At 37.8% G+C, this 9,814-nt stretch overlaps 2 protein-coding genes across 2 annotated transcripts; one reads left to right on the forward strand and one right to left on the reverse strand.

Moving 5' to 3' along the window:
- Nucleotides 1-618: 618 nt before the first annotated feature.
- On the reverse strand, nt 619-1,988 carry LOC107391146 (transcription factor IIIA). The gene has a single exon (XM_015968265.3). It carries the CDS (start codon nt 1,981-1,983, stop codon nt 916-918), a length of 1,068 nt encoding a protein of 355 aa, XP_015823751.1. The 5' UTR covers nt 1,984-1,988; the 3' UTR covers nt 619-915.
- Nucleotides 1,989-2,066: 78 nt separating this feature from the next.
- On the forward strand, nt 2,067-9,784 carry yju2b (YJU2 splicing factor homolog B). Its single transcript, XM_015968251.2, has 10 exons — nt 2,067-2,173; nt 2,608-2,644; nt 3,701-3,754; nt 3,845-3,927; nt 4,083-4,138; nt 4,216-4,276; nt 4,398-4,540; nt 4,697-4,869; nt 8,859-8,997; nt 9,116-9,784. Exons 2-10 carry the CDS (start codon nt 2,642-2,644, stop codon nt 9,568-9,570), a joined length of 1,167 nt encoding a protein of 388 aa, XP_015823737.1. The 5' UTR covers nt 2,067-2,173; nt 2,608-2,641; the 3' UTR covers nt 9,571-9,784.
- Nucleotides 9,785-9,814: the final 30 nt, after the last annotated feature.

Here is a 9,814-nt window from a genome sequence, read left to right on the forward strand (position 1 = left end):
CCCCAAGTGACTTTCCTGACTTGTTCAAGTCAATAATTCGCTTTTTCAGATCCATGCTGAGCTCCTTTGACTTTTCCATTGTAGCGTTTGTGGGCGTTTGTATCCAATGAGCCCTATTTACCTGGCCTAAGAGAAGTCACCAGCTGTAGTCACTCATAATCACTCACAAGAAGTTAAGAGGCCATGCTATGAAGCTCAGTTCACTGACACGTTTCTAAGTCACCAAAATTGCTAGATCATGTTGCTGTATGTATATTTGTGACCCAGCAAATGTGATCACTTTTCTCTGTTAACCCATAATAAAGACATTAAAGAACCAAACTTCATGAATGTTTTTTGTGACAAAGAAGTATCTGTTCCAATCACTCTATCAGAGAAAAATCAGAGTTTTAGAAATAACGGGACACTCAGTAGAGCCATTATATTATATTTTTTACAAGTGTATGTAAACTTCTGACCACAACTGTAATTCTACAGTTAAAATGTGACTAAATTAAGAATTGTCCAAACAACAACACAGCACCAATATAACCAAATGGATGATTCTGAATATTAAAAACAAATATTAAACAATACAGAGAAATGTTTAGAAAGAAGAAAAAACTCATTTTGCAAATATTGAGCAAACATTTTTAATGAAAAGTGCAATTTATCCTACTTCTTTCCATGACACATAGATGAAGCACCTGAATAATACAATCTGAACACTGCACAAACAAATATAATTTCTTCTGTAAACCACAAATATCACATTTTTCATGTTATGAAAGTTTCCCTGAAACGTTCGTCCTGGGAGGTGGCAGCCACCAGTCTTTACTTTTACCTTGTCTTCAAATATTTAACAAATGTGACACACAGACTACATCTAAACCCACAAAAATGCGTGGGAGTCTTTCGGGCCATGGTGGGAACAGATTAAACTGATAAGGGTGAAGTCAGAGCATCTGTGAGTCCCTGAGTGTCCACAGCAGTGTTGCATATCAAAGATGTGTCCTGCAGCAGAGACACCAACTCAAGAGGACCCGGCTGGTCTGTTGTTGTTTTCTGGGACATGGGCTCCCTGTGCTTCTTTCTGACCACTCTCTTTGTGTCACTGTAACCACTTAACCTGGAAGCAAGAGATCTCTTAGGCCAGGCCCGGTTCAGCTTCTTCCTCTCTGGGTCGTGGATGACTCTGTGTCGCTGGAGACTTGGCTTCATAGCGAACGCCTTCCCACAGCCATCGTGGGTGCAGACAAAGGGGCACAGGTTCTCGTGGAAGGAGTTGACATGACTCTGTAGGCTGAACATAGTGGTGTATGACCTCTCACAGCCATCTCTTGGGCACTTGAAGACCACTCTCGTCTCTGAGTGGACGTGTTGATGCTGCTGCAGGAACCAGGAGTCCCTGAACACCTTGCTGCACTGATCACACTTGATGACAGACCTGTGCTGGTCCTTCCTGTGCTTCAGTAGTTCTGTCCAGGTTTTACCCGTGAAGGCGCAGTGCTGCTCCTCGCAGGAGTACCCTTTGTGCACCTTCTCGTGTCGCTTCCGCCTGCTGGGGAAGGCAAATCTCATCTCACAACCTTCGTATGTGCACTTGTAAATAGGCAGCTGAGAGTGCTGCTCACACACATGGGACTTCAACTGCTTGTGTTTCTTGAACCTCAGGCCGCAGCTCTCGTATTTGCAGACATATTTGGGCTGATCCTGGGAGTGGATACGGCTGATGTGTCTCCTCCGGTTTGCGTCGGTGGCGAAGGCATCCGTACAGCCATCTACGTCGCAGACGAACGGTTTCTCGCCGGTGTGGCTGAGCTCGTGTCTCGAGAGGTGGTAGGGGGAGCAGAAGGACTTGTCGCACCCTTCGTGCTCGCAAGAGAACGGCTTTACTCCCGTGTGTTTACAAATGTGAGCGTCCAGTTTCCACTGTTTGTTATAAGCAGCCGAACAGCCATTAAAAGAGCAGAAGTAACGTTTGTGCCGTTCTTTAGTTTCCATTTTTCTTGACAAGAAGCCGAAATGCTACTAAATCTAACGTGGCGCGCATGTGCTATTAGCACTTTTTCTACAAAGCATCAGCAGTATTTCCCACAATCCTCTCTAAAGTGACGCAGCTTCCGGGAGAAACGTCATCGGTCAGCGACGGTGTTGTGTTTTTTTTTTCATATCAGTGCAGCTAAAAACACAAGTAAGTAAAATTCAGAATTGTTGCACGTAACAGTGTTCATACAGTTGGATAATTTGATTTTGAACACATTTTTTTTTATCTTACCTGAACAGTTTTTTTTTATTCTTACCCTTTACAATTTGCGCACAAAAGCCACGCATGTTACAACACCAGCTAGCTCTGCGCGTTACCAGCTAGTTAGCTTTACGGTTGCTAATTTTTTTCTGGTTTTATTTTTCATGTCTGAGACAAGACCGGTTATTGTAAATATGGATTGTGATAATAAACTTAGCTGTGAAAGCTGAACCCATAGCAGAGTTACGTTTTTTATGTGCTTGCGCTCGTATTTCAGTAAAGTAGCTAAAATATAGTCTTGTTGGTTGAAAACGACTCTTAGGTGCATTCATCTTTTCATTTAATTTAAATAAATTTATGTCATTGTGTTATGTTAAAAGGATCAAGTCAAAGTGCTGAGCTTCAGTAATCACTATGGTAAGGTGATATATATTTTTTTCCTCTAATGATGCAAGTAAACAGCTACAGTTCAATATATAGGAAACACTTAAAATCAAGCTTTATCTTAATGAAAGAAAAAAGATAATTAACCTTGTAGTAGCATTGCCCACTTCCTTCTCATGTAAAAGCAATTTATTATTATTATTGTTATTATTATTATTATTATTATTATCTTATTAAGATTCTTAAAGTTGTGCAGAAACACATGAAAAACCTCATAGTTGGCACACACGATCCATTTATTCTGGAGGAGATGGATAGCCTCTAAAACCTGAATATGCTTCAGGTTACTAGAAGTTATAACATTATTAGAAATGGAGGTCAATTAATATTGTTTTTATATTTCTGATACCGATATGTAGAGGTAGTGATCAGCCAATGATTTCCATCTTATTTTAATGCTAAAGTTTCACTAATAACATCAGTTGATGTACAACATTTTTGAAGTTGAATCATTTTTTTAAACACTGAATTTAACCAGCTTTTAAAATCTTAATTTGTGCACTGCTCAGTGTCAAAATCGGGCATTAGACTAAAGTTGATCAAACCAATCAATTAACTGACCAAATATTAAATATTCAAAACTGGTATATAAAAATAAATTTTTGCTGAAAATGTTTGTTAGGGCATTTATTATGCAGATGTTATTCATGCATGTACATTTTGCATTAAACTGCAGCAGCACCGGGCTGCCCAAGGCATAAGCCTGGCATTAAATTGCCTTTACTAAGGATGTAAATGGGCCGATATGACATTAAAAAATGTCAAACATAGACCCAATGTATTGGCTGACTGATCTTCCCCTATGTAGAGAGGACCATTATGATAAATAAAGGGGTGTCCTTTCTCCTGTTTACATATTTTTGGAGTTATTTCCACTTAATCTGATCAAACTAATTTTATATTCCCATGCTGTCAAACCAAAAAGACCAAATTCACTAAAATAAATGCAAAATTGCATTATTCTCTGGTTGTATGGTTTCTTAGTTTTGTCGGCTGTGTATTTACTGTCTTTCACTGTTTACTTGACAGGGTGAAAGAAAAGGAACAAACAAGTACTACCCTCCAGATTTTGATCCAGCCAAGGTGTGCATGATGCACCGACCCCCTGAAAGCTGAACTATTTTAGTTAAATCTTTTATGTTTAGCATCACACTTAACCATTTTTGTCTTTAGCATGGATCCCTCAATGGTTACCATAAGACTCATGCGCTGCGGGAGAGGGCCAGGAAACTATCCCAGGGCATCCTTATTATCAGGTTAGTGCATTTTTTTTGTCTTTAAAGTAATTTAACTTAAGTCTTTACACACATTATCAGTTTAAGTTTTCTTTTTAAGTATTCACATTAACATAAAATGCACAAAAGAGAAGATTTTCTATAATATTCAATCTGAATCTGTTTTGGTGCGTTAGGTTTGAAATGCCCTACAACATCTGGTGTGATGGCTGCAAGAATCACATTGGCATGGGTAAGTTGAGGACAAACCGTATTTCTTTAGTTTTAACATCTTTGCATCACCATAACACGTATGACTCGTGTGTTCAGGGGTTCGTTACAATGCTGAGAAGAAGAAGGTGGGGAACTACTACACCACGCCAATCTATAGGTATGTAAAGAAGGACCTGGTTTGCGTATAAAACATAAAAATGTTTTTGAGTTGGTGTCATTTCAGTCACATGAGGGGAGAAAATGTTAAATTAACATTTAAAACCTTTTTATCCAACCAGGTTTAGGATGAAGTGCCACCTGTGTGTCAACTACATCGAGATGCAGACAGATCCAGCGACTTGTGACTATGTCATAGTTAGTGGAGCGCGCAGGAAGGAGGAGCGTTGGGACATGGCTGAGAACGAGCAGATCCTGACAACAGGTAACCGTTGTGTTTGTCCTGCTTTAAAATACACTTGCTTTACCAATGTTCGCAAAATAGGATGAAGTCTTTATTTCCTGTGTTTTTGTTTACCTGTACACTTCCTGCACACTTCCTTTCTTCTTACCGGTTCAATCTATCCTTCTCTTGGAGCAGAACGGCTGGAGAAGGAGAAGCTCGAGACAGATGCCATGTTCAAACTGGACCACGGTGGGAAGGACAAGGCAAAGCTTACAAAAGCCCTGCCGTCTCTCTCTGAGATCCAGGACCACCAGGCGGGCTGGAAGGATGATTTTCAGCTCAACAGCTCCCTTCGGAGGAAATTTAGAGTAAGGGGTCCTCCTCTGTTGTTAACTTTGCTCAGTTCACCTAATTCATTAGAAACATTTAGAATGGCAGTTTTCAAAAAATATAAAAATAAATTAATAGCAATAATTAGGAAAAGGAAAAAAGATTATTATGGTGAATTATTGGAAAAGAATAAGGCTACATGGGGAATAATAAATAGTGTGACGAACAGAAATAAAACTACATCTAAGGTACCAAATTACTTTGTCAAGGACAATGTAGACATTTATGATGTCAAAGAAATCTCTAATGAATTCAGTGATTTTTTTGTAAATGTAGGGAGGAGTTTGATGGGTCATGACACTTTAATTGAAGACAATTTGAATACAGTAGTAAATAATGTCAGTAGTATTTTCCTTGGCAAAGTAGAAAAGGAGGAAATACGAGAAATTGTAAAAAACTGTGGAAATAAGCGATCAACTGATTGTGAGGATTTGGACATGATGACTGTAAAGACCATAATAGAATCTGTTATTGATCCTTTTACTTATATTTGTAGTTTGTCACTTTCTACTGGAGTCTTCCCTGATGCTATGAAAATAGCAAAAGTGGTTCCACTGTTTAAGAATGGTGATAAACATAATTTCACAAATTATAGGCCAGTGTCACTACTTCCACAGTTTTCCAAAATACTAGAAAAAGTCTTTGCATCACGGTTGGATAAATTTATTGAAAAAATATGATCTTACATAATGAACAGTATGGATTCAGGACCCAACATTCAACAACAATGGCAATAATGGATTTAACAGAGAAAATATCTGAAGCGATAGACAATAGAGAATACTTTATTAGTGTTTTTATTGACTTAAAGAAAGCTTTTGACGTTATCGATCATTCAAGGTTACTGCAAAAATTATATCAGTATGGAATACGAGGGGTTGCTCATCAATGGGTTAGAAGTTATTTAGATAACAGAAAGCAATATGTTCAGATAAATGGCATTACATCAGAGCTACGAAATATTGCTTATGGAGTGCCACAAGGGTCAGTCCTTGGACCAAAATTGTTCAACCTGTATATCAATGATTTGGTAAATGTGTCTGACAAACTAGGTTCTGTTTTGTTTGCAGATGATACAACATTGTTTTATTCAGGGTCTGATATAAATGAAGTAATTCATGTGATAAATATTGAACTGATAAAAGTTAAAAACTGGTTTGATATAAATAAATTAACACTTAATCTTAAAAAAACTAATTTCATTCTATTTAATGATAAAGAAAATATAGACGTAATATTAGAAATAGATAACATGGAAATTCAAAGGGTAAAAGAAATCAAATTTTTGGGAGAAATGATTGATGAAGCTCTAAGCTGGAAATCACATATAGGCTATATAAAAGGTAAAATGGCCAAAGCCATTGCAGTATTATATAGCGTAAAGTTTCTACTAAATAGTGAAGGATTGTTATTACTATACAATGCACTGATTCTGCCATACTTAAATTATTGTGTAGAACTCTGGGGAACTGCATATAGAACGTATACACAACCTTTGTTTGTTTTGCAGAAAAGAGCAATGAGAATTATAGACAACACTCATAGTACAGCTCCATCTAATCCATTATTTATAAAATATAAAGTAATTAAATTTCATGATTTGGTCAACTGGAGAATATTGCATATAATGTATAAAGCAAATAAAGGTACATTGCCAAAGAATATTCAGCATATATTTGAAAAGAGAGATAGCAGTTATTCGTTGAAGGGATTTGAAATCTTCAAAAAACCTAAATTTAGAACAAGAATGAAGGAAATGAGCGTATCTGTGAATGGTGTGAAGTTGTGGAAGGGAGAATGGAAAGAGTCAAGAACTCTAAAAGTGTTCAGTCTACACATTAAATCACGTGTGTTGAGTGGATATGACAACGGACAATTGATGTGGACATAATAATTAACAAATGTGAACAGTTACGGGACTGAAAGAACTGGTGAGGGACTGCACAAATATAAATTGATATTTAAGTTTAAAAAGGGGGCAGAAATAATAAGATTTTTCTTCTATCTGCTCCCTTTCATTCAAATATATATTGTGTTTTCATGAATATTGTTTAGTATCTGTTGTGTTTTTTTTGAATGAAATAAAGACAATAAATAAAAAATAAATAAATAAATACTGAAGCAGTTAATTAATATTTTATTGACCTCACCACAATGATGCAGCAGAATGAAAGGGAACGTAGCAGGCTAGCCAACAGGAATCGTGCTGTAGAGACTAAAATAACGACCATTAGATCTAAATGAGACGTAATAGAAGACCTGATTATTACTGATTATTAACCACATTTATCAGAAACTCAGAAATCTTTGTGTGTGTGTGTGTGTGTGTGTGTGTGTGTGTGTGTGTGTGTGTGTGAGAGAGAGAGAGAGACAGTCTGAATTGTATTTTATATCATTTTTAGAAAGGTTTCAAAAACGAACAGGCAGTAGAACATATAGAATCAGAATGAAAAGAGTTTTTATTGTCATTGAGCGCAGCTCACTGACTAGGAAATTGTTTCGGTGAAAAGGTGCAACATGAACACACATAAAAAAACACATAGTAGGTAATAAATGATAAATAATATGTACAATTAGCAGCAGGATAAACAGTGCAAACATATTATTACAGTGACTGGTATGTAATGTGCAGGTTAATGTAGGTATCACCGAGTGTTCATGAGACAGACGGCCGAGGGAAAGCAACTGTTTTTGTGACGAGAGTTTTTGGTCCTGATGGATTGTAGCCTCCTGCCAGACGGAAGCATCTTAAACAGTCCGTGGCCAGGGTAAGAGATGCCGCCTGTAATTCGGCCTGCTCTCCCCCGGGTCCTTGCGGCATGGGGAGGTGGAAGACTGCAGCCAATATAGAAAAATGTTTTTGATTGAGCAAAAATGTTATTTGACATTTGTTGGATTCACTTCTATATTCTTGAGTAAACAAACATTTTCCTCTGTTGAAAAAAAAGGGCATTTATTCAATTGCAAGCTTATATGCAAATGTGTGTTTCACATATATCACACCTAATGTAATGTCGATATAAAAGATGTCCTTAAACTTTATGCAAAATTATACATTTTTAAAGATATTAGATACTAAACGTGACACACAATGTTTCCACTACAACTGTCCTGCTGTGTGTGATTTTAACAAGAGTTTTAGATTAGATTTTTCATGGCGCTCTGTGGAGTAGTGATGGGTCCAGCGACTCTGATGCATCGGCGTAGCTCGTAAAGCGAGACCCCGTGTCGGTCCGTATATCATTTAAGAAGAAGTCACGTGACCGACACTGCTGCTGTTTCACCTGGCACTGAAGCGCCAAACGTGTTTAAATGGAGGAGCGTCTCCATCTTTGACTATCCTCATCTTTTTTTTCCTTTTACTGTCTTTCATAATTGCTTTTGTCTTTTTATTATTATTATTATTATTATTATATTTTTTTTACTATTTTATGATCTTATGATCTTTGTTTTATTCCTATCATGTTTTTTATAATTATGTTCAGCACATTGGGCTTCCAGTAAGGTTGTGGATGGCGCTTTATAAATAAAATAAAATTGGATCTGACAATGCGACGAGTTTCTGTCAAAAGTTCATCTTTTTGAAGCAAATTGATGCCACTCTTACATCATGGAGCCAGAAAGAAACCGAAGGTGGTCGATAAGGGATCATTTTGTTATTATATCTGCAAATAAGTGATTTGTTTTTATTTCTTTGTTTCATCATTTAAGATATTAAATAATGCAGTGTACAATATGGAATCCAATTAAAACGTTTTATTGTTTACATTCTAGCTGACTGAATCAGGAGACATGATTTTAGGTTTACCTGCAATGATGTTTATGATCCAGCAGGTGTCAGTAGACCAACATAGTGATAGTATGGATACAGTTTGGGTTATGTGGTGCAAAGCTTCATGAGGCCTCATCTACTCATCACTACTGTCGAGTACTTTTAACAGCTTTTTTATTTAATTTTCCCAAACAGACAGAGAAAAAAGTTCTGGCCGAGCAGGATGAGAAGGACGACGCTGTTAGGATGAGAACAAACTTATCAATTCCTCTGCTGCCGGAGAAAGAGGAGGACAAAAAACTGGCAGCGCTACTAACCTACCAGACTTCTGACTGTAAGTCCTGCTTTTGAATAAAAGTTCATACATGTGTTCAGATTAAATACTGGTTAGCTTATGTTGTCATTCCAATGTCATTCTAAAGTTCTCCAATTTACTCGTGTCTTTTCTTCAGCATATGAGGACAGACAGCACAGCAAGCGGAGGGAGATCTCTTCTCGCTCCTGGTTCAATTCCGCCTCATCGCCAGCAGGAGGTGCTGCAGGCAGCCTGCTCCAGAAGCTGAGCCTGCAAGGGAAAGAAGCAGCTGTGGCCAAAGCCCTAGGATCATCGCACAGCCCCTTAATCCGTAAACGATCTGAATCTGGGAGTAAAATCGAAGTCTGTGCCACCATCACCCGCAGAGTCTCACAGTCAGAAGCCGCACCGATGGAGGAAGCCTCGCCCACAGAAACCACATCTGGAGAAGTGACAACAGCAGAGAAGAAGGGCTGTGGTTTGCGTGAGGTCCAGACCCAAAACACGGCTGTGAGGGACTGTATAAAAGAAATGGAGCAGGCTTCGTGTTCCAGAGGTGTCACGTCTTTAGTGGCTGATTACAGCGACTCAGATTCAGACTCTACTCAGTGACGCTGAAATTATAAAGCTAAACGGGACCGTTTCTGTTTCCAGTCACATGTCACTTTCCCTTGTAAAAAAATAATATTCTGTTCTAGAAAGAAACATTTTCTTTGTGTTTCTAAAGGATTTTAGACATTTGTCACACTAAATAAATAATTATTTCCCTAAATGTCACCTATGTGATCTGGTGATGAAACAAACTGAAATAAAAGAGAAACATTGTAGAAATACTGAGGCTTATTTATGGAGAATT

Source organism: Nothobranchius furzeri, chromosome 4 (assembly GCF_043380555.1).
Source record: "Nothobranchius furzeri strain GRZ-AD chromosome 4, NfurGRZ-RIMD1, whole genome shotgun sequence".
NCBI classification, from domain to species: Eukaryota; Metazoa; Chordata; class Actinopteri; order Cyprinodontiformes; family Nothobranchiidae; genus Nothobranchius; species Nothobranchius furzeri.

What these genes read in the sequence shown, in the direction of transcription:
- yju2b (XM_015968251.2), top strand. An exon ending in CAGATTTTGATCCAGCCAAG is followed by an intron (nt 3,755 to 3,844) that starts GTGTGCATGATG and finishes TTTTGTCTTTAG; the next exon opens with CATGGATCCCTCAATGGTTA. An exon ending in CCCTTCGGAGGAAATTTAGA is followed by an intron (nt 4,870 to 8,858) that starts GTAAGGGGTCCT and finishes TTTCCCAAACAG; the next exon opens with ACAGAGAAAAAAGTTCTGGC.
- LOC107391146 (XM_015968265.3), bottom strand. Translation starts at nt 1,983, where the DNA reads ATGGAAACTAAAGAACGGCACAAACGTTACTTCTGCTCTTTTAATGGC.